The 27,433-nt window shown below is 40.9% G+C and overlaps 1 protein-coding gene across 4 annotated transcripts in view; it reads right to left on the bottom strand.

Moving 5' to 3' along the window:
* Positions 1 to 610: 610 nt before the first annotated feature.
* The window catches only part of frmd6 (FERM domain containing 6), a 102,307-nt gene continuing 75,484 nt past the window's right edge, over positions 611 to 27,433 (bottom strand). For 3 of the 4 annotated variants that reach the window (XM_072698865.1, XM_023839893.2, XM_023839892.2), the window contains 8 exons: positions 12,810 to 12,965; positions 12,390 to 12,455; positions 12,178 to 12,246; positions 11,439 to 11,613; positions 4,445 to 4,753; positions 3,426 to 3,545; positions 3,102 to 3,223; positions 611 to 2,906 (listed from right to left, as the gene is read on the bottom strand). In XM_072698865.1, the coding sequence (XP_072554966.1) occupies positions 2,625 to 2,906; positions 3,102 to 3,223; positions 3,426 to 3,545; positions 4,445 to 4,753; positions 11,439 to 11,613; positions 12,178 to 12,246; positions 12,390 to 12,455; positions 12,810 to 12,965 (1,299 nt within the window). In that variant the 3' untranslated portion in view covers positions 611 to 2,624. The remainder of the gene's footprint in view (positions 2,907 to 3,101; positions 3,224 to 3,425; positions 3,546 to 4,444; positions 4,754 to 11,438; positions 11,614 to 12,177; positions 12,247 to 12,389; positions 12,456 to 12,809; positions 12,966 to 27,433) is intronic. The other variant, XM_023839894.2, reaches the window with a different exon arrangement.

Below are 27,433 nucleotides of genomic sequence, written 5' to 3'. Positions count from 1 at the left end.
ACCCATGATGTCCTTGCATCCTGCTCGCCGTTCTGCCTGTGTCATCCTCCATGTATGCCCTTACTACTGCTGCCTTACTACTGGTTGCCTGGCGATCTGAAGGAGCACCAACACCGGCTTGACATCACCTCCCTGCTGGATAATATGGATAACAGACTCATTGATGGACTTTGTCTTCATTCTTAATCACAGCTTATACCTACCTTTTGCAAACATGTCCACTCTTTTCTGTTTTCAGTAATGTTAGTACCCCCACGGACTTCAGGTTTTTTTTTCTCCTTACTTGAGTGTTTTTGGTTCCTCTCTTCTGTTGTCTTCTGGGTTTCTTTAATTTCTTTCCTTCCTTTTTCCCAATTCTGTATCTCTCTATAGTGATGTTTTATGTATCACAACACATCCTTGTAAAGCGCTTTGGGACAACTTTGTTTGAAAGGTGCTATATAAAAAAATTATTGAATTGTGCTTCCTGTGATCAGTCCAGGCTCATTTTGCATTGAATAAACAGCATAGAAGATGGTCAGATGGATAGATGTTGATTTATCTTCTAAATCGATATGATAAACATTTTATTAATTCACTTTTTAAACTATAAAAAAATACAAAAAAGACATTAGGCAAATAATATTTATTTGTCGTCCAACAGGGGAAACATGATAGTTCACATGTAAAAAAGACATTTTATTGCTTTTTACTTGTCCTTGTTTGCATACATTTACTTACTGGAAATGTGGAATTGTGCAGATATCAGGTTATGGTATACGAAGCTGAACATTTATTAAGTCTATTGCATACAGGGAGTGAAGTTATATTTTAAACATATACAGTAATGCTACATCCACAATAATCTACCTAAGTCAAAAATTCCAGATGTTTAACATCTGGTTTGTATTTATGCATTTTTTTGGTATTTTACTACAGGATGCTATATTCTTTTTTTATTATTATTATTAAATGTCCAGCCTTACAAAGAAAACAGTAAAAAATGCCGAGTTGAATAATGGACAATGCTGAGAGCCAAGTCATGATAATGCAGTTTTAAAAATATTTATTTTTATAAAACGTAAAATAAAAGCATCAGAATAAAAAAGGGCAAATTGCAATATGACACATCTTAATACTGTCGTCTACATTGTAATACTGGCAAATAAAAACAATATGTTTATAACCATACAATATGATTCGATGAAAAAATATTGTATTAAATAATAATGTATTAAAAACATAAACAAGTAACAACTTCCAATTATATTTCTTGCATAAACATGTTCTGTAATTTACAATAAACTCAACAAGAATCTTAAATGTTTTACCAGCTTTATCTGTCTTGTTGATATATGCTTTTGGTTTTGTTCATTGCTCTGTTTTTGGCATCTGATTTAAAGTATCATGCAACATGTAAGAACATATAGTCCTCAAGGGACATACAAAACCTACTGAACTAGTTTGAAAAGCAGCTAATCGTGCAATTTTTTGGATATGAACCAAGGACAGATTCATAACATATTAAGTATAATAATATAATTATAAAATTGCCTGCCCTTTCATAGTCATTGCACTCATTGAAATAGTAGTAGTAATTAAATTATTGGAATAATTTCTGTTTCTTGCTTATTTTCAGTTAAATAGGTTGTGATTGTCAAGGCAAGTATGTTTTAAAAGGCACAAAATGCTTTTGAGTAAGTTCATTCTTACAGGATTTCTCTTCCTGCAAACAAAACCATACATTTCAGTAAAAGTAGGCCTATGCAAAGCTGTCAAATTACACTGCAATGATAGGGGAGAATATTAGTCAGTCAAATGACAGGTTACAAAAAAAAAGTGGAAACCATCCATCAAATCATCAAAATGTACACAAAACACATTCTCATTAGCCTGTGCAATTTGAAGAGTATGACATTGCGCTTGTGCATGCTGCATAGTTATGGAGGTTTCACAGGGATTTAGTATGCCTTCAAATTTTATAAGGTTTTAATTAAAATGTTCTGAAGTTTATTTTCACAAAGCAGATTCAGAAAAGTCTGTGTTTGGTTTTTAGCTCACCCAGGTCTTGGATAATAGATGACTCTCCTTTTTCATTGCATATGTGAAATTGGTTGTGGCATCCATTGTTGATCACATGATGACAAGCAAGAAGCTTCATGCTTGTGTTCCTACTGCTAAAAGTAGACAAGAGTGCTGTTTGTTTTTTAGCAGCCTTGCAGAGCTGCAAATGTATCACATTAGATGCTATCTAAGGCAGGAAATGCTTTTGGCCACTGTCACTGTTAATAGTTCTATCAGGAACCTAGCTATAAGACGGTATAACAGTGTTTATAGTAACATACTGTAAGCCATGAAGGAAATTTCCATATTTTTTTAAATGATGCTGGCAATATATCTACTGTATGCATTTCAACAGCAGCCGTGTCAAAAATATCATTCATGTTGTGTGCTCATCATGTACATGAACCACAAACCTGGCTTATGACTCATGGACACATGGTGGAAATTAGACATGACCCTAATCTTCTCTTGTTTGGTTTAATTTTTTAGGAAGAGTATGACCTGCTCTATCCCAGCCTCTATCACTCTGCATGCTCCACCTTCTTGCATCCCTTTCTGCATCTGGTGAGCCAGCTCAGTCATTATACTACAAACTCTGGCACTTCATCACAGGTGAGATCCAAGGAGAAGTACTTGCTGGTCCTTTTAATTGGAATGACGTGATCATCACGTGCACCAGGGCCCTGCTCTGCAAGCCCATGGTATCCACCATCACAAAGGTCCTGGTCACAACCAAATGTGTAACTCTGTGCCGTGTCCTGGCATGATTCTGCCCACTGCTGGCAGCCCTTGTGATACAGCCGCACATCATCCAGCGATTGACTGTGGCGGTCAGTTGATGACTGTGATTTTCTACCCACTGTCTAAAAACACAATAAGATGCAGATAAGAAAATCAGAACAGGTGCAATGAGAAGGCATACTACACACTTTTCTTATTATTCTCCCTAAGACAAAATGTGACACAGTATAAAAAACTACCATAAGGATATGGACTGCATGAATATCAGTTACAACTTATTATGTGAATAGATATATAGTTAATAAAAAAAAACTCACTTTCTCAATAGGATTATAAATTTGGCTCACCAGAGGAAGGGACTCAATGCTCTGCCCACGTAGCTTGACTACTGTCTCTGAGGAGCTGGATGTAGAAGAATTAATATCCTTCACAATGAGACCTGGTATAAAAAGGACAAAATTTTAGTTCTGTGGCTTAATTCAACAAACTTCAAAAACAAGTGTCCACTATAAATTAAGCAAAAGATTAAATAAATTATTGTACAAAATAATTCAATCTGGTGTGGTTACTATTTAGTATCCATTCTGTTCTCAAGAATTACTAAATAATAATACTAAATATGTCTAAACAGATCTACACACCTGAGTAACCAGGCAATAGCATTTCCTCTGTAATGTGTATGACCATGTCTTGGGTGAGCTTCAGAGATAATTCATGGAGTCCTTCATAATCCATGGGGTCATCAACCAGCATTTCAACTTCTTAATTTGGAATAAGAGAAAAATAAATAAATAGCAGTTTGGTATATCTAAAATCCACCTAATGACCAAATATCCAGTAAAGGGCTGCGATGAACCTGGTGCCTATCCAAGGGATCCACTGCACACACTCACACACATGACGGGCAATTTAGAGACCATATTCATCTTAACTGGAAGTTTTTGGGAGAAAGCTGTCACCCAGAGGAAACCCACATGGCCATGGAGACAACATGCAGTGTCCATACACAAAGGACCAGGGGCAGAAATCAATCCCGCACAACCATGGACAGAATATGCAGTGTCCATTCACAGAGGACCAGGAGCAAGAATCAAACCCACACGACCTTGGAGAGAACAAGCAGGGTCTATACAAAGAGGACCAGGGGCAGGAATTAAACCCACATCCTGAAGGTGTGAAGTAATGGTTCTACGACACCATCCCATACAAAGAGCACCACATTTTCAAATCTCTTTTGTGAAGATGCAGAAAAAATATATCAATAATATTAATAATACTAATACTAAAATAATAAAAAGGAAAATAAATCAGTAATACTTTACTTGAAGCTGTCATCTAAAACACATTTTAATTACCTACATAATGCATTGTAATAGTTGAAAAGAAGAATAAGATGTTCTGCATTATGAAGGTTTCTATAGTGCATTGTAAATGAGAGCTTCATAAAGCATTCAAAATACATTAAAGTTATGTTCATTATGTTATGCCTTTTTGTAAATATGTATAGCCATGTTCCTAATAGTGATATGAATGTGTTCATAGGTTCTTATAGACACAGCATTCATAAAAAGAGTTTCCAAAAACTCTTGAAATAAATCTAAAGCATCAGCAGATGTGGCTGCAGTGTATCTGTGAGTGTGTTTTGGATGTAATAGCTCACCATCATCATCGAGGGCCTGCTCTTTACCCCCACTGTCTATCCCGGAGGTGTGCGAGCTCTCATGGCTGTTGATGGAGCTGCCGCAGGTCTGCAGCGGGTGGCGCAGAGGCTGCCCAAGCTTGCGGAAACTGTCTGTGTCAATGCCTGACGTGTGAGAGCTGCCGTGGCTAACCATGGAGTGGCGGGAAAGGCACATGTGCCGTGAAATGCTTCCAGTGCTGCTGCCGCTGGCCCGGGAGCGCTTGTCTAGGTGGTCCATGTCCAGCTCTAGGGCATCGCTGATGTATGACTCACGGTACTGCTTCTTTTCTGCCAGAAGAGTCACACACTTATTCCTACATTAAATATACAGCTGAGGCAGCCATTAGTTTATACACATGTGATGAACACCAAGTTATTCAATAGACATCCTCTCATCATATATGGACTATTATCCAGTGGCAGATTATAATTCTGTACTTCAATACACAGTACATGTACTCTCCATAACTCCTACATAAGGGGGACACTCAACGGTACACTTTGGTCTACAGTGGGCTCTATTTTCTATCGGCATAAAGTGCAATGCTAAAGGCATAAAGTGGTTTGGCTAGATTTGTACCAGCACATTTCTAATTTTCACGCAATACACGCACGTCGTCAAAATTGTGCCTGCTTTCCGCTCGCAGAAGTGGCATTTTTTGAATGAGGTGTGGTCTGGAGGTGTGTTGCTCTTTTAAGGCAGCGAAGTGACATTGCGCGTTTGACCAACAAAAACTCCATACTCAAACTACACGCTGTGTAAAGAAGTGTTTTCTCAAATTCAGTTTAAAATGTTCTCCCGCTAATTTCCACCTATGGCCACGAGTTCTAGTATTTAAAGTAATATTAAAGCAGCCATTTGGCTGAACAGCACAGAGACCTGTTAGAATCTTATATACCTGGATCATGTCCCCCTTAATCTCCTTTGTGCGAGGCTGAACAGATTCAGCTCAGCTAACCTCCCCTCATAAGACATTCCTCTAAGACCAGGAATCATTCTTGTAGCCCTACGTTGAACCTTTTCCAAGGCAGCAAGGTCCTTTTTAAGGTATGGTGACCAAACCTGTACACAATATTCTAGGTGGGGTCTTACCAAGGAATTGTAATCATAGCATCACCTCCCTTGACTTAAACTCCACACACCTAGAGATGTAACCCAACATCCTATTGGCCTTTTTTATTGCTTCCCCGCACTGGCGAGAATGAGACATGGAAGCATCAACATACACACTGTCAAGTGATCACGATTCTTGCTGTGCTTTACCCCTCACTTGATAGGGATGTACCAAAGCTGAACATATAACTGGGTTTCACTCGGAATAACCAGGCCTTTTTTGGGCTCTTTATCCCTTTTTTATTTTGTCTTCACTTTTCTTAAGTCAGGCATTTACAGGTGAAAAACCTTAAAACAAAAAACACCAACTTTCACCAATCTATTCCAATCTTATGAGCAAGCACAAAGGTTTACTTTAAATGCATATATATATATATATATATATATATATATATATATATATATATATATATATATAAAACACAAAATATACAATAAATAACCAATCTCAGCTTTAAATTTCCACAAAATTTTACATAACTTGTTCTGAATGAAATTCATCCAAACATCAAAGTTTAAAATTAAACTACTGGAGAAATGCATGAATAAGTTACACAGCACAATGAATTACAATAAAAAAAGCTAATCAATTAAACAATAGATGTAACGCTTCTACCCATATGAATTATTAAAAGGAAAGTTCACCCTTAATACTTTTTTAGCAATTAAATGTTAAATTTTTTAGATAACTACATATAAAATAGAAAACCTCCCTTTTAAACCATATTAATGCAAACATCTGATAATCAATGAAACAGTATTCCACATATTGAAATTGGGACACTTAAAGCACACCATTAAGCAAATTGGATCACCACTTCAAAAAATACCAAACAAATCAATACTACGCTCCATGAATGAATCATCACAATGCTATTTCTAATGCAGTCAAACACTACAAATCATATAATGCTACGAGCCAGCACCAGCACCTCAATACCTCATTAGCGCATACCATTTAAGAAATGAAACCACTCGTAACAGGTAGCGCTCGCTACAAATAGCATTTGCAGCAAAGTCTGCAACAAGCGTGGTTCTCGGTCTTACCGGCTGTCTGTTCAGAGTCTGATTTTCAGTACACAATCATAGCACAGTTCCAGGAATACTTGATGTAGATCTGACCCTTTGCTTATCGCGCTACGATGGCGTTTTGCCGGCTTTATCCAAAATGAAGAACAGGTGCGTCCGTTACTGTCTTCCTCTCGGGTGCACACAGGTGAGTAATTATTGGTTCCACATGACCGCTTGCGTGAATGACGTGACCACTTGTGGGAATAACGTTCACCGCAACACACACCGAGGTCTTTCTCATAATCAGTTACCTTTATTTCAGTGGAACCCATACAATATCCCATACAATATCTGTACTTTATATTTCTGCTCCCTGCATGGATTACCTTACATTTATCTATGTTAAATTTCATGTGTGGGGCCCAGCCGGGCATAGCCCGAAAGAGGCACGCGGGACTGTCCCCAGGTTGGCCCACCATCCGCAGGGGGAATGTCAGGGGTTCGGTGCTTTGTGGATCGGGTGGCGGCCAAGGGAGGCCCTGGCGGTCCGATCCCCGGCTGACAAAACTGGCTTTTGGGACATGGAATGTCACCTCTCTGGTGGGGAAGGAGCCTGAGCTTGTGCGGGAGGTTGAGAGGTATCGACTAGATATAGTTGGGCTCACCTCAACACATGGCTTGGGTTCTGGAACCAATCTCCTGGAGAGGGGCTGGACGCTCTTTTACTCTGGAGTTGCGGCGGGTGAGCGACGCCGGGCTGGGGTGGGGCTATTGGTGGCCCCACAGCTCGGTGCATTAACAATGGAGTTTACCCCGGTGAACGAGAGGGCTGTCTCTCTGCGCCTTCGGGTCGGGGATAGGTCTCTGACTGTCATCTGCGCTTATGCGCCGAATGTCAGTTCGGAGTACCCGGCCTTCTTGGATTCCCTTAGCGGTATGCTATTTGGCGTGCCGCGGGGGGATTACATCGTTTTGCTGATGGGAGGAACGGTCTCCCTGATCTGAACCCGAGTGGTGTTCTGTTATTAGACTTCTGTGCAATGCATGGTTTGTCCATAACGAACACCATGTTCGAGCATAAGGGTGTCCATAAGTGGACATGGTACGAACATGCCCGGGGCTACAGGTCGATGATCGATTTTATAATCGTATCGTCTGATCTGCGGCCTTCCATCTTGGACACTCGGGTAAAGAGAGGGGCAGAGCTGTCAACTGATCACCACCTGGTGATGAGTTGGCTCAGGTGGCAGGGGAGGAAGCCGGTCAGACCTGGTAGACCCAAGCGCATAGTGAGGGTATGCTGGGAACGTCTGGCAGAGGCTCCTGTTCGCTGGAGCTTTAACTCATGCCTCCGGCAGAATTCCAACTGCATGCCGGGGGAGGTTGGGGACATTGAGTCTGAATGGACCCTGTTCCGGACCTCCATTGTGGAAGCGGCCGGTCGGAGCTGTGGCTGCAGGGTGGTCGGTGCCAGTCGTGGCGGTAACCCCCGTACCCGATGGTGGACATCAGAGGTGAGGGGGGCCGTGAAGCTGAAGAAGGAGGCTTACCGGGAATTATTAGCCCAGGGGTCTCCGGAGGCAGCTGACGGGTACCGACGGGCCAGGCGGAACGCGGATCGGGCGGTCGCAGATGGAAAAACCCGGGCGTGGGAGGAATTCGGTGAGGCCATGGAAAGTGACTTTCAGTCGGCCTCAAAAAGGTTCTGGCAAACCATCCGGAGTATCAGGAGGGGGAAGCAGCTCCTGGTTCCTACTATTTATAGTGGGGGGGCTGTTGACCTCACCTGGGGACATCACCCGGAGGTGGAAGGAGTACTTTGAGGACCTCCTCAACCCTGCCTCAAATACATCTACGCACACTGCCTTTGAGACATCTGAGGGCACAGAGCCCGAGCGTGCTGGGGGGGGCTTGCCTATCACTGAGGCTGAGGTGGCCAGGGTGGTTAAACAACTCCGTGGTGGCCGGGCCCCGGGGGTGGACGAGATCCGCCCGGAGTACCTGAAGGCTCTGGATGTTGTGGGGCTGTCGTGGCTGACACGCCTTCTCAACAGTGCGTGGAGGTCAGGGACAGTGCCGCTGGATTGGCAGACCGGGGTGGTGGTCCCCTTATTTAAAAAAGGGGATCGGAGGGTGTGTTCCAACTACAGGGGGATCACACTGCTCAGCCTCCCTGGGAAAGTCTATTCCGGGATACTGGAGAGGAGGGTGAGATCGATAGTCGAATCTCGGATTCAGGAGGAACAATGCGGTTTTCGTCCTGGTCGTGGAACACTGGACCAGCTTTATACCCTTGCAAGGGTACTGGAGGGGGCCTGGGAGTTTGCCTATCCAGTCTACATGTGTTTTGTGGATTTGGAAAAGGCTTACGACCGGGTTCCCCGAGGTGCTCTGTGGGGGGTGCTTCGAGAGTATGGGGTCCGGGGTCCGCTGTTGTGTGCGATCTGGTCCCTGTACGAACGGAGCAGAAGCTTGGTCCACATTGCCGGCAATAAGTCGGACGTGTTCCCGGTGCGTGTTGGGCTCCGCCAGGGCTGCCCTTTGTCATCGGTCCTGTTTATAATATTTATGGACAGGATTTCTAGGCGCAGCCAAGGTGTCGAGGGTGTCCAGTTTGGTGACTTCAGGATTGCCTCGCTGCTTTTTGCAGATGATGTCGTCCTGTTGGCTGCATCTGCTGGGGATCTCCAGCATGCACTGGGGCGGTTTGCAGCTGAGTGCGAAGCGGCAGGGATGAGGATTAGCACCTCCAAGTCCGAGACCATGGTTCTCAGCCGGAAACGGGTGGATTGCCCTCTTCGGGTTGGGGAAGACATACTGCCTCAAGTGGAGGAGTTTAAGTATCTCGGGGTCTTGTTCACGAGTGAGGGTGGGCGAGATCGGGAGCTGGATAGACGGATCTGCAGTTCTGCAGGCGCTTAACCGGTCCGTCGTGGCTAAGAAAGAACTGAGCCAAAAAGCCAAGCTCTCGATCTATTGGTCCATCTTTGTCCCTACCCTCACCTATGATCATGAGCTATGGGTAATGACCGAAAGACCGAGATCGCGAATACAAGCGGCCAAAATGAGGTTTCTCCACAGGGTGTCTGGGCTCTCCCTTAGGGATAGGGTGAGAAGTTCGGATATCCGGGAGGGCCTCAGAGTAGAACCGCTGCTTCTTCACGTCGAAAGGAGCCAGTTGAGGTGGTTTGGACATCTGGTGCGGATGCCTCCTGGGCGGCTACCCGGAGAGGTTTTCCGTGCATGTCCTACAGGGAGGAGGCCCCAGGGCAGGCCCAGGACTCGCTGGAGGGATTATATCTCTCGGCTGGCCTGGGAACGCCTCGGTGTCCCCCCCGAGGAGCTGGTGGGGTTAGCTGGGGAGAGGGAGGTCTGGGTGCCTCTACTGAAGCTGCTGCCCCCGCGACCCGAACCCCGGACAAGCGGCAGATGATGGATGGATGGATGGAAATTTCATTTGCCAGGTAACAGCCCAGTCGCTAATTAAATCAAGATCCTGTTGTAACCTCTGTGCTGCTAATTTAGTATCTGCTACACCACCCACCTTGGTGTCGCAAATTTAACCAGTTTAATGTACGTATTGGTGTCAATATTATTAATGTAAATTAGGACCAATAATGGGCAGTGGTGGCTTGATGGTTAGGGTAGTGCACTTGTAATTGAAAGATTGCAGGTTCAAATCCCCCACCAGCAAGTCACCACTGAGGTACGCTGAGCAAGGTACCGTCCCCAAGCACTGCTCCCCGGGCGCTGAATTAGCTGCCCCCTGCTATGTCATGAAAGTCACATATGGGTCAAATGCAGAGGACACATTTCGTTGTTGCGCACTGTGTGCTGTGGTGTGTTGACACTGATCACTTAATTCTAAATTCTAAAATTGAACCCTGTGGTACCCCACTATGAACGCAGGCCCACTGTGACATTGTACCTCTAATAACTACCCGCTGCTTCCTGTCTGTTAACCAGTTTTCGATCCAAGCTGCTACAATTCCTAAAATCCCTGCAGCTTTGAGCTTAAGCAAGAGCTGTTTGTGGGGGAGAACATCAAAGGCCTTCTGGAAATCTAAGTAGATCACATCATAGGCTTTTTTGTGATCAATTTCTCTTGTAGCTTCCTCAAAGAACTCAAGTAGATTAGTTAAACAAGACATACCTCTCCTAAATCCATGTTGGCTATCCCTCAGAATGTTATTTGAATCCAGGCAATCTACCATTTTCACTTGGATTATAGCTTCCATTCCCTTTCCAGTTATGCAAATGCCAGGACATGAGGGCACATTGCTGCTGCCTCATCCCACACTTGCTTCACCGTGAAAGGCTAGGGTGCAACAGTGGTGCTCCTGTAGATGATCGCATACGAACACTTACGCTTGCTCAGTTGAAAAGCTTGCGCTTTTGCCTTTTAAAGGTGAGGTGACATGCCATTCTGATTGGTTTATTGCTTGTTCAAAACACGATTTTGAATATTTAAGAGAGTTAGGACAATCTTTTTGCTCCTTACGCTGGTGCACCACCAAAATAGCTAAATGGATTTGGACATGTCCATGTTGGTTGTGGTTTTGCGCTTTACGATTTGCGTTAGATTGTGAAAATAGAGCCCAGTATGTTTACTGCCCATAACTCCCACATAAGAAGTTCACTCAGGAAGAGAAATAGTTTAAACATGATGATGTATTCCCAACAAAAGTGATATATTCTACACCCCTTTATCTCCATGAAAAATGAATTAATGTAAAACATGTTGGACCCTACAAGCTGTTAAGTAGCTTTTGTCTGCCTTTGATTTTTTTCCCCCACAGGTCACAACACATTCATGACCATAGAGTAACAAACACAGGGCTCTTTTACCTTCATTCTCCTCCAGTCGTCGAACCTGCTTTAGAATAGGCTGCAGGTTCATATACAAACGGTGACTGTTACTCAAGAGCTGCAGAAGGTGTCGCGACCTCATGGAGCAGCCAGTATAATAGATCAGTTTTCGAGCTGATGGTAGCCCATCTGGGAGTATCTCAAACTTCTTTCCCTATCATAGGGAATTGCACAATAAAGACAGATCTATACACAGTACATTCACAGATCCTCAAGTCACCAAGATCTCATAAATTGCTAATTAATGTGTATATTAACTTTAGTGGAAAAACAAAATGTAGTTATTTAAAAATGTTGGCCGCAAGATGATTCTTTAAATATTCTATAATAAAGTTTGTATAGATTTTTCATTACTAGCCTTCCTGTTCAGCTAGTTTTTTATTTTATTTATCCAGTACTTCTAGAAACTGTGTAGGTTGGTTAGGGACTGTTCAGGGAATTCAATGCTGCCATTCCAGCATCTTTTCTAGTTATATTACTTAAATTCAGACAATAATATTTCTGCATTTAATTGCAGTATCATTCCGCTTTTCCCTGAGAGTATATGTATTATGTGTGATACAAATGATTTTTGCAGCATATCCCATTCCTGTTCATCTCATTTTTTGCAAGGCATGGCATTATGAAAACTGATGCATTTATGCATTTTTTAATATATACGGCAGTTTCTCTTAACTTCAGGTACAATAAAAGATATGTGAATGAGATTTTAACTCACCACAAACACCAGTTTCCCCACATTTGTCCAAGGGAAATCATACAGAAGTTGTCTCACAGCTCCCACATTCTGAGATTAAAATAGATTTGAAATCACATTTATTTCAAACACATGACACAAACAAATCACACTAGAAAAAAAATGCAACATGCAACTTTTGCATAATCATAGAGAAAATTATAAGTTGTGTGTTAATGCAGCTGGCAAGGGACCTGGAAGATTTGAATTCCTCGCAAGGTCAATCCAAGAGTCATGGAGGCCTCAACTTCTTTTTTATCCTGTTTAAAGATAGAATAGAATTAAACTGACGTTCAAAAGAACCATTTTGCAGTTTTAAATCCTATTGGATTCAAATCACTACTCTTGGAAATAACTGTCACAAAACATAAGGCACTCAAGATTTGGCTTCTAAATCACTAAAACCACTGATGTGCAAATGTGATCTACATTCGAGCTGGCCACTGTGTGGCCACTAACATATTAACTCCATAATGAACCATAACACACAGACTAACGGTGGCAGGAATATTTAAACATCAGTATGTTCATGTAATATACTGTAGAGCAGGATAAGTGGGTAGAAGATGAACTGACAGATCGAAGTGCAGGCATCTTCAAACCCTGTCTCTCACTTTGTAGAGTCTGTAGTAGTGCACAGTGACATCATCCAGCTGAGCTGATTCTTTGATGTACTTCAGGTGGGCTTCAGAGGCAGTGAGGGCAAACTGATCCTTGTGCATGTTGGGGATGTGCCTCAGGATGTAATCACTTCCTCTCTTTGCAATCACCTGGAAAAAAAGTGTATCAAATGAGTCAAAGTTCACTTACTCATTCTTGCAGCAGTCAGGACACCAAGAGTACTCACTGAGAGTTGTAACCCACATAGAACGTCTAATTAATTTATCATACAAGAAAGGGGTTACAGTAATTTTGGTAACAATGCCGTATGAATCCAATTTTAATCCACAGAAATGCTACATCAAAACTTTTATTTTGTAAAATTAAAGCATGGTGAGGAAGCCTACAACATCTATATGATATTTAATAATGAATCAATATACTTAAGTTTTCTAAACCTGGGGTGCAAAGCAGCAGCAATTAGGATTGTGTTTGGAGAGTCATTCTCGATCATTCTTCAGAAAAATCAAGTTCAGGGTATGACGTGCACATTGCACCAATGTTCATCCATGCTATTCTACCAAAATCTTCTCTGCTGCTACGACATTTGCACCATTGTCACGGACAACAAATTTTTCTTTCAGTGGTGTAATGTCAAATTTGGCAATAACATCATCAAGCCACTCTGCAACATTTGCAGCCATGTGTCTCCCATCAAGGGGCATTGTTGTCAGGTTATGGGGCAGAGCGATGCTGTCAGTATCCTTAATGGTGTTCTTCAACTTGCATTTGATGTCTTCATACTTCATACATCATTTTCATGAAGTAGGTTCTTGAAGGAAGTGTGTACCCGGGATTTGAAAGTGGAAATCATCTTCTGAAAGCCTTCATCCTCCACCATTGACAGTCAGCACATAACTGTGACAATCATGTTGAAAATTATGTCTGTCAATTGTTTTTAATATTTTTCAATGTTAATGTACTTTAATGATTATGTAATTATTAAAATTTTCTTTCACTCCACCTGAGTTCACCATCTCGGTAATGGAACCGCCTCTTTGAATGTAAGTTTTTATTGTAATGAAGCTTCATCATTCAAATTGCACTGCCTTTGAAAACAGCACTTAATCCATTATTATTTCATTTGTTATGTCCTATATTTATTCATTAATCTGCGTTTGTGGGATGTTGCGCATACATCTTCACTAGCACATATTGGCCTCTCCCCAACCAATCCCCGTGGTTATTGCAGCCAAGCTTGAGCATGAGGACTAACATCAGCCATAGCAATGGAATCTTACTCTTACACGTAGGAGTTCTCGCTTTGCCTTAGTAAAAGTTGGTCTAAGCCACTTTGTGAACAGCATTTAGGAGAATACTTTTACCTAGAAACTTTTAGTCTGACATAGGAGGGCTCCTAGTGATAAGACAAAACGTTTTGTGAAAATGGGCCCAGGTTAATGTCAAAACGTCTGTTTGAAATCTAAGTACCATTTCATAAACCAATGATTACTCATACAATATTCTGAGGTTGAACGTATTTTACTGTACATTTTTTTTAAATAATGCGCTCTAAAATTGGTATTTTCCATTAGGACTTTTTGACAGCAATTTATCTTGTCAATGTCAAAATGTCTGTTAGAAAGCTCAATACCATGTGATAGACTAGTTATTACCTTTACTATACTTTGAGTTTGAAGACATTGTGCTGTATAGATTTTAATAGTGTGTCATCTGAATATCCTACTTTAACCATTAAATCCCACTGAAAAACAATGCATGTTCTGCCATGTTCTGTGGCACCTCATCAGGGACCGTAACACAGCATTCAGGTCAGGAGACAGGGCACTGTACAGTGCATCCAGAGCTAACCTGAAGAAAGGCATCAGGGCTGCTAAGGTCGCATACAAAAGGAAAATAGAGGGATACATCACAGACAAGAACCCACGTCAAGTGTGGCACGGATTACAAAACATCACCAACTACAAGGGCCACCAGATCACACCCCCTTCCGCCGATGCTACAATGGCAGAGGAGTTAAATAACTTCTTTGCCCGGTTCGAGGCAAATGGTCATTCAGCACCCCCCCCAGCCTTCACCAACACCCCGCTACTCCTCCAGGAACATCAGGTGAGGAGGGTCCTGAGGGAGGTTAATCCAAGGAAAACAGCTGGACCGGATGGAGTGCCTGGCAAGGTACTCAAGGCGTGCTCAGACCAACTGGCAGGAATTTTCACCAAGATTTTCAACATCTCCCTGTCCCGAGCCATCGTCCCATACTGCTGGAAATCCTCTACCATCATTCCAGTTCCAAAAACATCTGCCTGCAAAAACCTGAACAACTTTAGGCCTGTGGCATTAACATCTGTGGCAATGAAGTGCCTGGAAAAGCTGGTTGCCAAGCACATCAAAGACTACCTCCCTCCATCATTTGACCCCCACCAGTTAGCCTACAGGGCAAACCGTTCCACTGAGGACGCCATTGCCATCGCCCTCCATGCAACGCTGAAACACCTTGACCACCCGGGTAACTATGCAAGACTGCTCTTCATAGATTTCAGCTCAGCCTTCAATACAATAAACCCGGACATTCTGATTAAAAAACTCCTGGACTTACGCCTCCCTCCCTCCACCTGCGCTTGGATTAAAGACTTCCTCTCCAATAGGCCACAACAAGTGAGACTCGGTCGCCATCTTTCCCCTTCGCTCACACTCAGCACTGGCTCCCCCCAAGGCTGTGTGTTGAGCCCACTCCTGTACACACTCTATACATCAGATTGTTCCCCCATCCACCCCTCCAACCTCATCATAAAGTTCGCAGATGATACCACAGTGGTCGGTCTCATTTCAGGGGGCGATGAGACAGCATACAGAGATGAGGTGCAGTCACTTGCAACTTGGTGCACATCAAACAACTTACTTCTCAACACACTAAAAACCAAGGAAATCATCATAGACTTCAGACGCAAACGCACTGCCCATGCTCCACTGAATCTTAACGGGGAATGCATTGAGCAGGTGGCGTCAGTTAAATTCCTAGGGGTACACATCACCGAAGATCTCACTTGGTCCACCAACACTAAAGCAATAACTAAGAAGGCCCAGCAGCGTATGCACTTCCTGAGAATTCTCAGGAAAAACCATCTGGAACAGAAGCTGCTGGTGTCCTTCTACCGGACAGTCATCGAAAGCATACTCACCTTCAGCATCACAGTATGGTATGCGGGATGTACAGCAGCAGACAGGAAGGCCATGCAGAGGGTCATTTACACAGCCCAAAAGATCATAGGCCACCCTCTGCCCTCCCTGGAAAAGCTCGCCGAATCCCGCTGCCTCTCCAGGTCCAGGTCCATTCTCAAAGACTCTGCCCACCCAGCCCACCACCTGTTCAACCCGCTTCCCTCCGGCAGGCGGTTCAGGTCACTAAACGCCCGCACTACAAGACTTTCCAACAGTTTTTTTCCCTGGGCCATACGTTCACTTAACAAAAGCAATATCCCTCTGCAGACATTGGTCACCCACCACCCCAATCCCCCCCCCCCCCTCCCTCCACCGTCTGCAATGATTAACTATGTCTCTGGAAATTGTATTTGATCACTTTATCCTCATCACCTTCGCACTTTAACAACAGGCATTTGATAGTCTGATGCTGTTACGTTTACTATGATGTTATACCTTTGTGCAGGGGAGTGTCTTGTTTTGGTTGGAAGGTGGGGACTAATGTTTTGGGTGAGAGGAGTGAATAGGTTTGGGGGGAGTGTATGAATGAGTGTGGGTAGGCTGCCTTGGGGCAGATTTGTTAATTCTTAACTATATTGGTTTTAAAACACTGACTAAGAGTGGCAACTCTAAATTTCGTTGTGTTTAATACTACGTATTTTATGCAATGACAAATAAAGCTTCTAATTCTAATTCTAATATAAGAACATAAGAATTATACAAACGAGAGGAGGCCATTCGGCCCATCGAGCTCGCTTGGGGAGAACTTAACTAATAGCTCAGAGTTGTTAAAATCTTACCTAGCCCTGATTTAAAGGAACCCAAGGATTCAGCTTGCACTACGTTATCAGGAAGACTATTCCATACTCTGACTACACGCTGTGTAAAGAAGTGCTTCCTTAAATCCAGTTTGAAATGTTCTCCCGCTAATTTCCACCTATGGCCACGAGTTCTTGTATTTGAACTAATGCTGAAGTAACTATTTTGTTGAACAGCATCCAAACCTATTAGAATCTTATACACCTGGATCATGTCCCCCCTCAGTCTCCTTTGCTTGATTTAGATTTAGCTCAACTAACCTTTCCTCATATGACATTCCTCTAAGACCAGGAATCATTCTTGTGGCCCTACGCTGCACCTTTTCTAAGGCCGCAATGTCTTTTAAGATATGGTGACCAAACCTGCACACAATATTCTAGGTGAGGTCTCACCAAGGAATTGTATAATCTTAGCATTAACTCCCTTGACTTAAACTCCACACACCTGGAGATATACCCCAACATTCTATTGACCTTTTTTATTGCTTCCCCGCCCTGGCGAGAATGAGACATGGAAGCATCAACATACACACCAAGGTCTTTCTCATAATCAGCTACCTTTATTTCAGTAGGTCCCATAAAATACCTGTACTTTATATTTCTGCTCCCTACATGGAGTACCTTACATTTGTCTATGTTAAATTTCATCTGCCAGGTATCGGCCCAGTCACTAATTAAATCAAGATCCCGCTGTAGCTGCTGAGCCGCTAGTTCAGTATCTGCTACACCACCCACCTTGGTGTCATCTACAAATGTTACCAGTTTACTGTATATATTGGTGTCTATATCATTTATGTAAATTAGGGACAATAGTGGTCCTAAAATTGAACCCTGCGGTACCCCACTATCAACGCAGGCCCACTGTGACATTGTGCCTCTTATAACTACTCGCTGCTTCCTATCTGTTAACCAGTCATCAATCCAGGTTGCTACAGTTCCTAAAATACCTGTCGCTTTGAGTTTAAGTAAGAGCCTCTTGTGGGGGACAACATCAAAAGCCTTTTGGAAATCTAAGTAGATGACATCATAGGCCTTCTTATCATCAACTTCCTGAGTAGCTTCCTCAAAAAACTCCAACGGATTTGTTAAACAGGATGTACCTCTCCTAAATCCATGTTGGCTATCCCTCAAAATGTTATTTGAGTCCAGGTAATCTACCATTTTCTCTTTGATTATAGCCTCCATAACTTTACCAGTTATACAAGTTAGACTGATTGGCCTATAGTTTGACAAATTACTTCTATCCCCTTTTTTGAAAATGGGCGTTATGTTGGCATGCTTCCAATCAGAAGGTACCACACCTTCAGATAAGGATTTTTGAAACAGTAAAGTTAAGGGTCGCCAAATAATATCCCTCATCTCTTTTAACACTATAGGTAAGATGCCATCAGGACCCTGAGATTTATTTATTTTGAGCTTAGCTAGGCTTTCCAAAACATCAGCTTCAGTTATATATTAGTTATAGACGATGCTGGATTAGTAATAAGAACTGGTAAGTTACTAGTGTCCTCAACAGTGAATACCCATGCACAACTATCATCGATCTCATTTAGAGTTAAAATACTGGAAGAAACTTTTAACATCATCCTTAGCCTCCAATGCGATCTTCCTTTCGACATTCGTTTTAGCTCGTCTAATGTCATTTTTTAAGTCAGCCTGTAGATTTAGATACTCTTGCTTTATTCTGTCATCATCAGTTATTTTCCATTTCTGGAACAAAGCCCTTTTCCTCCTTACTTTATACTTTTTTTCCCTAGTAAACCACCTAGGTTGCAATTTCCGACATTTATTCTTGCTGGAAACAGGTATGAAGTCCTCTTGCACTTGCAATAATGTGCTTTTTAAAAATTCCCATGCCTCTTCAACAGTTTTGTTATTTAACTCCATCCAGTTCACAGTTTCTAGTTTTAATCTCATACAATTGAAGTTAGCCTTCCTAACATTATATATTTTTGATTTGGACTTTGCTCTTTGGACACTAAACTTAACCTCAAATTTAACCATGTTATGATCGCTACTGTCAAGTGGTTCTATATTACAATACATTTGTAATAACGGCACATAATGAAATAAAAAAAAACATGTGACAATCTGCCAATAATATAATAAGAATGGTGAGTGCATAACATATTATATGTAATGTTATTATCCATCTAATCCATACTCATCTCACGCTGACAAACTTTTACTATTTCTTGATGCACTGAATGGATGACCTGCCTAAGGTACAGACTGAACATGAAGCATTTGGTTATTACGCTGCTCTAAAATTGAACCCGTTGACTAAGAGCATTAGAAAACCCTATTTTCTCTTCTATTTTAATCAGTAGACTAGACAATTGTACAGTACTGTTTCGCTCTATTACCATTTAGGCCCGAATGTTAGACAACCCTGATTTCTAAGATTGCCATTTTTACTTTTTCAGCAACTCTTTTTGGAATACCAAATGTTATTTTTATAAAGAAAAAAAATGACAAAAAAATATAAGTTAACCATCTCACTGCTAAAAACTAACCACAGGCAATCGCTTTACAATAAGTGTATTAATCACCAAGCATTCAAGTAAACAAATGTATTATTTAGAGGTGAAAGGACAGATACTCAATATTATAATCTCTATCTCTTGATGAAGCAGACCCAGATAAATAGCACAAAAGAACGTACTGTGGTGAGTGGTTGAGTCATTTTAATAAAAGATACAGTTCTTTTAAAAGAACAGCTGCTCTCTTTATTAACAGATACTATTGGTGCAACACTAGCAGCAACACAAGCAGAAAAGCCAACAATTTACATGACATTCACAATTACAAGCTAACAAAATGCATGCATTGCATGGCAAAGCATTACACAGTTGCCACTGAATAATTAGTCCTACTGACCAACTCTGCATTGTCAAATTATGTCAGCCAGTTGCAGACAGTGAGTGGAATCACTTCTCATTAGGGATGAGCGAGTACAGCATTATCTGTATCTGTATCCGTATCTGTTAACCATATGAATTATCTGTATCTGTATCTGTACTCGGAATGGGCGGGGCCTAACCCGGAAGTTGGCGGGGTTTGACCTGGAAGTGGGTCGGGTTGTCTTTAAATGGGTGGGGCTTTAACCGGTATGTTATTTTAAGCATGCAATTGATATGGGTTGATCAGAAATTGTTATATTTATTGCTGATTAGAAAACTATTTACATGACAGCATCAGCATTGAGCTTCAGATCAGTGGTTTTGATCACGATAACAAACGAACTATATACAGAACAAGTTTTGCAACAATGAATACAACACATGCGGTTGCAATTATGAAGTAAAATGTAATGAACAAGAGTTTTCATCTCAACATAACTTTCTTTTTTTAACTTTTAATTTTTTTATGATCAGTGTGATTTCTTTTTTTTGGTTCTTTTTTATTTTTTTTATTTCCACACCAGGTATGTGTGAGTGAGTGAGTGAGTGAGTAAGAGAGAGACAGAGAGAGAGAGAAAGAGAGAGGGGGGGGGGAGTGTGTGTGTGTGTGTGTTTGTGTGTGTAGCTTAATTTGTAATATTAATTATACCATATTTTTTTTTATAAAATACAGCAAGAAAGTGTCAGACACTCAGTGCGTGAAGTAAAAAAAAAACTGGCTACAGCCAGCTGACGGTTTAAAAAAGAAAAAAAAAACTCCGACAGGCAGAGACGCGAGTCGCATTCTACAAACAAACCTGAAGCTGAAGAAACCCTAAACGTTAACGGAAAAAAAACCCGCGATCCTGAGTGACTGAGGGAGCGACAGAGAGAGAGAGAGCGCTGTTCTCTTCTCTTCTCAGTGTTCTGTGTGTGAGTGAGCAGAGCGGGACACAGCAACACAATAAATCTGTATGTGTGTAGGGGAGGGGCGCTGTGACTAGTCTATCACAGAACGCAGACACAGTCAGCTACCCAATGAGAATTTTTATTCAATCCGAGCACAGATATTGACTTGTATTACTCGTATGATACTCGTACTCGTCAAAAGTGCTTTATCCGTACCGGATACTCGTTTCAGCCGAGTATCCGGCTCAACTCTACTTCTCATACAACGTTGTATTACTAAAACAATGTTGATTATACGTTTGATGTGATCACCTTATAGCCCGAAGGCGGATCATTTCCGCCATCTACTGCTGTGTGTGTGTGTGTGTTATGACATTTAAATTCTAGTACTCAAACGTAAGATCACCTCTAATTTTTAGATGTGAAAAACAGCATTTTATATTTGGGCCAAAACGGTAACAACAGAATCTAAAATATCATAGTAAGGAGAAAGCACATCTATAGTTTCCTTTGCTGACAGAGTTTTCACCCTCATTGTGTTCTTATTTAGTTTAACATGTTTTCCTCTGGGTACTCCGGTTTCCAAAGACATGCTGAGGCTAATTGGAATTACTATATTGCCCACAGGTGTGAGTCAATGGTGTGTGAGTGTGCCCTGCGATGGGCTGACCCCCCCGTCCTGGGTTGTTCCCCACCTCGTGCCCGTAGCTTCCGGGATAGGCTCTGGACCTCCCGCGACCCAGAAGGATAAGTGGGTTGGAAAATGGATGGATGGATGGACAAGACATGTTCATTTAGAACAATAAAAAACTGAAAAGTTAACAGTTTTATTTAAAATATATTTAGGCGGAATTAGACACAATCAACAACAACAATATTTACAATTCAAGAGAAATCCTAATCCCAATCACAACACCCTTAACTCCCACCCAGCCCTAACTTAAGCTATAAGTAACTAAGCAAAATAGATTACTTTTCTCATTTTTACCAATTTTGATCGCATTCACAGATATAGAGGTTGTCCAAATGGCGACCTGAAAAATGTCCTCAAAAGTAAGGAAGTTTCAGGTTTTAGCACACTTTGGAGACATTTTAGTCCCCAAATGTGATCTATGCAAACCCACACAAAATTGTGTGTGTGTGTGTATGTATGTTTGTGCATATAAGTGCATGGTACAGCCATTTTTCCAGAGACCATGGAGAACTTTGTCAAACTAAAATATTATTACAAGCCTACCTTACACACTCTTTCCAACTCTCCAAAAACAACACAATTCAATTCTTCCACAATACATTTCGCCAATTGGTTACTGCCATGGATGAAATTTGCCAAACAGGGAGGCTAGTGACCAAGAATCAATACTAATTTTATTATAGAATATTCATAAAATCATTTTGAGATCAACAGTTTTAGAATCACAGACCTATACAATGTTCCTGAGAAGTCTGCAAAAGGATGCAAGAAATAAGTTTAGATGTCAGATGGCTGTGTTCACAAGACAGCGGCTACAGACTGCCCTCTGTCGTTGCTGTTCCTATTTTCTGGTGTAGACTTTCATCCATATAATGATTTTGTGAAGTGGTAATATGACCCACCAAAAATCAAATACAGTAAATAGAGTAAATAATAATCCATCCATCCATCCATTTTCCAAACCGCTTATCCTTCTGGGTCGCGGGGGATCCGGAGCTTATCGTGGAACCTACAGGCACAATAAATAATAATAGACTGAGTAAATAAAGGATAATAGATTAAATAATAGATTGATCTTGTTCAGAAGGATAAGCACTTAATCTTCTCAGCCTTCTCATCTATTTCCTGTCACACCCATACAAATGTACCTACAAAGTTTGAAAAAGATCTGTCAAATACTTTTTGAGTTATCGCACTAACAGGATCAAATTCAAGGGCAGTGTGTGACTCTGTGGCTGTGATCAGAAGGTTGTCGGTTCAAGCATGGGTTTGGCACTTATGTGGGTCTTTGAGTAAGGCCCTTAACCCATGCTCTCTGGGTACTACAAAAGGCAGCTGTTGGGGGAGGCATAAGGAGAATATATTGCAGGGCTTGTCCTTTAAGGTGCACAATTGCGCGTGCACGCCATCACGCGCCTAAAATGGTGAAGAGCTGCGCAAAGAAATGTGTGCCTATCAATAAAAAAGAATTAAATTGTACGCGCCTCATAATTTGTCACGTGACCACTCGACGCTCCACGGAATTATTCATGACAACAATGGCGTCGAAAAAAAGCATGGATAGCAAGGGTCATCCGTGTCAGAATGCAACGTTTTTGGGGAGGGGAGGGATGGTTGTTCTTAAATAATTAATTCATAACGAATTAATTAATTGTAGCCTACCGTTTCCACTACCTGACCCGCATGGTCTTTGTTTTACCCATAACCAAACCATAAATAAATAAAGATAAGTTACACACAAATTACCACCTGTCAATCACTTTTTCCGCGGGACTCTGGCATGAATAGGCACAGTGATCTGTGTCGTTATAATGGCGTTGACAAACTTGATTGGTAAAAAAGGTGCAAATTCACCTTTCTGGCAATACTTTGGCTTTAGACCGAATGAAACAGGACAGCCACGAGATATGTCTGAAGTGGTGTGTAGGATTTGCGGTCAAGTTATCCGCGCAAAAGATGCGCAGACGTTCTGTTCGTTATGGTAAAACCATGAAAAAGGCATATTTGGTGTAGTTTATTTAATCTAATTTAATTAAAATTATTTTGATTTTTTTTCTGCTGTTTCTGTATGCCTCATTTAATGTAAACGAACTAGTTAGTGTAATTAGTTTGGAGTTCACTGTAATTTATATTGTGATCGCTAACAACTTCCTTGTTATTATTTCCTCATAATAATAATAATAAAATAAGTAAAGATGCGGAAATTGAAAGCATGCATTTAATTTGGCTAAATAGTGTGATTAAGTGTGTGTTTTTCATGAGCTGGTTGCTGCTGCGGCGGGGTTGGGGCGGAGGATCGCGATGTCGGCTCAGCATCGTGATGTCTATCAACCATCGGCGATGGACGATGGCATCGTCTATCGACCCAACCCTATTGTCCAACTCTTAATATTGAGCTATCCCCACTCCTAGTCCTAGTCCAACAGCAATATCCTTGGCTACTGTCATTACTCACCCTGTGGTCTAGTTGCAGATTCTATCCTGGAAGGCAACCTACTCAAAACTACTCAAGCACTTAAGAGATGGCATCTTCATAACTAGTTAGTATTAGCTGTAAACATGTTAAGGATTGGCTGCTGCTGGGATTGACTGCTGATGTGTTCTTCATCCAAGAATAAAGTTTTCAGAGAAGACACTGGCTAACAAATGCAATTTCAGTGGAGAAACAGAATTTGGCTCATACAAAGTATTGGATGCCATCTCTAAGCTTTGGCCCATATAATCTTAATATTATGGTGCTCTTCCTCTCTGAGCCTTCTGCAGCTAGTGTTATGCAAATTGAGGACAATCTCCAAAGTATTGATGCAAAAAAGACTGAATTCTGAATTGCAAATTTTATTCACCAATAAAAAGTGATTCACTTTAAATGGGTTTCTACAAAATATGTTACAGCATTAAAACTAGGACAAAATTCTCAACTAACACTAGGACTACAAAAAACAGAAATATGTACAAATACAAGTACATTTTGACCCATTGCACCAAAGTCCAACCACATTTTAGGCGCACAAAAAAGGTAAAATTGTGCACCTAGCACTTTTAGGGTGCACAAAAAAAATTGTGCACCTAGCACTTTTTAGGTGCACAAATTTGTGTGCGACTGCATTTTTCAAAGGACAAGCCCTGATATTGATAAAGTGTTTATTATTAAATGTCAAAAACTACAACAAAATCTAATATGTTCCAATCCGGTACCCCATACAATGCCTCTGCAAAGTTTGAAAAAGGTCTGTCAAACAGTTTACATACAAAAGTGTCTGTGGCAGCGGCAGATGGGTGATAAAACTATATGTATTCCCTAAAGTCAGGAAATACAATAAGCTAAAATGCCAATACATATGGTGTACAATGTTAGTAATATATTAGTATCATGGACTGAAAGTTTATAACGCATCACTGATAAAAAAGAAAATAATAATGCAATCAACTGCATAGTCTAAAAAAGCTTTTATGCCTGTTATGTCCCTTGATGTATTGTGTATTTGTTTTCCATTTGTTTGTTCATTTTTTTTTGTTTGTGCTCAGGTATTCCTAATTACTACTGGCGTGGAGATTCAGCCGCTGATAGTAGATCAGAGAATTAAAGTCTGGTAGGGGGAGCGTCTTTTTTTCTGTCTGGCTTGTTGGGTGCTGGGAATCATTCTCGAGCTGCATTTGGTCATTGAGAAAAGATCTTCAGCACTGAGTTGACAATCACTGATCAGTGATCTAATCAGTTTCTGTGTACCATTTGAAACATTTAGCCTAAGTCATTTGTGTGTTTTCCCACTATAAATAAAATTCCCTTTTGTAAGGGTTAAAACTACTCTCAGTACCCCTTTTTTGTTATGAATCCTGAGCCAGTTCATGACATGAAGATAAAACATCTATACTGTACATCTATACACATCTATACGATTAAGCATAGAATGGTTACCAATTAGTCAAGTGTCCTGGTTACTCTTTTCACCAAGATGGAATTGTGCACAATTGATGAATAATCAGCTGAGCCTGGAAATTTGCCACAAACACTTAGGATTCGCCTGAATTACACACAACCTGAATGCTAATGCTGCACTGCAGTTTCCTGTTTCAGTATACCTGTTAATTTTCAGCAGGAACGTTTATCATAATGTGTACATTTTAAGGCCCTGAGGATATTTGGGAAGCCAGCCACTCATTAAAACCTTCCCTTTATTCCCCTCCTGTGGTCTTGTGTATCAGGAAATATAATAAAGGCGGTAATAGGGGCAACATTGCCTTAGCAAACTGTGTGAAGGACCTTCACACAGAAGACTGGGGAATGTGCACCACATCAGTAGCCACCCTATTTACTACTTTGAGCTCTTGGATTAAGTTGTACTCAAGTTTTGGTTACCTGTGTCCCTGCAAAGCCAAAGCTGATTTGAAGTGCACAAATACTATTTTATGCCAGTAAACGTATTCCTCATCCAGGGAATACAATAAACATGGAATCAAGGAGGACTACAATGACCTCTATTCAGGAAGTTGAATCATTCTGCATAGTTGTGTTTCCCTTTTTTTTTTTATTTAAGAAATATCCTCCTGAGACCCGACCTATTTATTTATGTCCATTGTAATGGACATTGTATTTTTGCATTTAGTTTCTCACTGATGTTAGGAAACATATTTATTCCTGTTGTGCACTAAAGAGGACATGCTGCGAAATTAAAAATAAAAATAAATTTGAAAAAATTTAATTGTAAGATGTCTTATTTCCTCCAAAGACAAATAACCTACAATTGAAGGACCCTTTTTTCCTTGGATCTCAGGAGGATAAAGGTCATGGAATGTAGGAGTATTTTATATCCTTTTAGACATATGCATATGCTTTTGGGACTGATCCACCGCCAAGGCAAACACATTCTTCATCCAAACAACTCAAAAAGTATTTGACAGATATTTTTCAAACCTTTTAGCCACACTGTGTGAAGAACTAGAACTGATGAAATTTTGAGACATATTGCACCAAAGCTGAAAGAACACTACGTTGTAACAGAACATAAAAGTGGAGTTTCAGACATTTGATCCCGAATAACTTTGTGAACATGACTCTATTCAATATTAAAACTCTATTTATTCTATTGGATCACTGATATTATCACCAAACCATTGTATGGATGAAAATCTACACACCTGACAGACTCAAGACAAATTCCCCCAAAATTAAAACAGCAGCCGTAAGTGGCAGCAGAGGGTGCTGGAAAACTTTCCAGGAACAATGTACAGGTCAGAATCTCACACTGTGGGGTGCGAGATTATTTTAGAATACTCCAAAAATTAAGTGTCAATTTTTTTTTGGTCACCAGTCACCCTACTCAGCAAATTTTATTACTAACAGTCCAGTAGCTGGTCTGTGAAATTCATTCTGAAGCAAAATTTATTGGCAGGAATTGAATTAAAGATGGGCCTTGAGGATTTCTTTTGAGATTTGTAGGGTAGGCTAGGGTGGTATTACGGTAATATTTTTATTACAATCAGTATTTTCGTTTAGCAAAACTTGTGGACAAATCCCCCTCCATATGGTTAGGAAGACAGACAGATTGGGGAGTGAGGTAACAGGGCCATCCAGGGAATACATCATGGTCTTTTTTGTCAGCCATTTGTATACATGCTTATTTCAACTAGTCTAGTATTATAATAATTATATTTCCAAAATAAAAAATATTTCCAAAACTAAAATGCTAATACAACAACTTTTTGTTTGTTTGCTAGTGTTTACTTTTCAAAAGCCTGCGATTTGGTACATTTTATAGTTCTTATACACAACCCACTTTGCCTGTGGATCTTGTGTGTGTACTGTTAAAAACAATCGAGCCTTGGAAGGGTCACATTTTTTGTACATATTATTAGATTCACAAAATATTCTCCACATAGTATTAAACTCATACTATGGAAATTTCTTTAAAAGTGAGTGAACGGAGTGACATAAATTTAATTTACTGTTGAGTGACAGATTTTAAAAGACTGAACAGGTTTAAGTCTATTACTAGTTTGGTTGATAAGGTCTTTCATGAGAAGGTCTTTCAAGAGGATGGGATAAGTAGTTGATGACACAAGATAGTTGTGCAACTAGGAATTGCAAATTATTTCCTGCCCTATGTTTCAAACATTGA

The sequence above is a fragment of the Paramormyrops kingsleyae genome, chromosome 14, assembly GCF_048594095.1.
Source record: "Paramormyrops kingsleyae isolate MSU_618 chromosome 14, PKINGS_0.4, whole genome shotgun sequence".
Classification (NCBI taxonomy): domain Eukaryota; kingdom Metazoa; phylum Chordata; class Actinopteri; order Osteoglossiformes; family Mormyridae; genus Paramormyrops; species Paramormyrops kingsleyae.
Note: the sequence above shows the minus strand (reverse complement) of the source record. Positions and strands in the feature narration are given on the sequence as shown.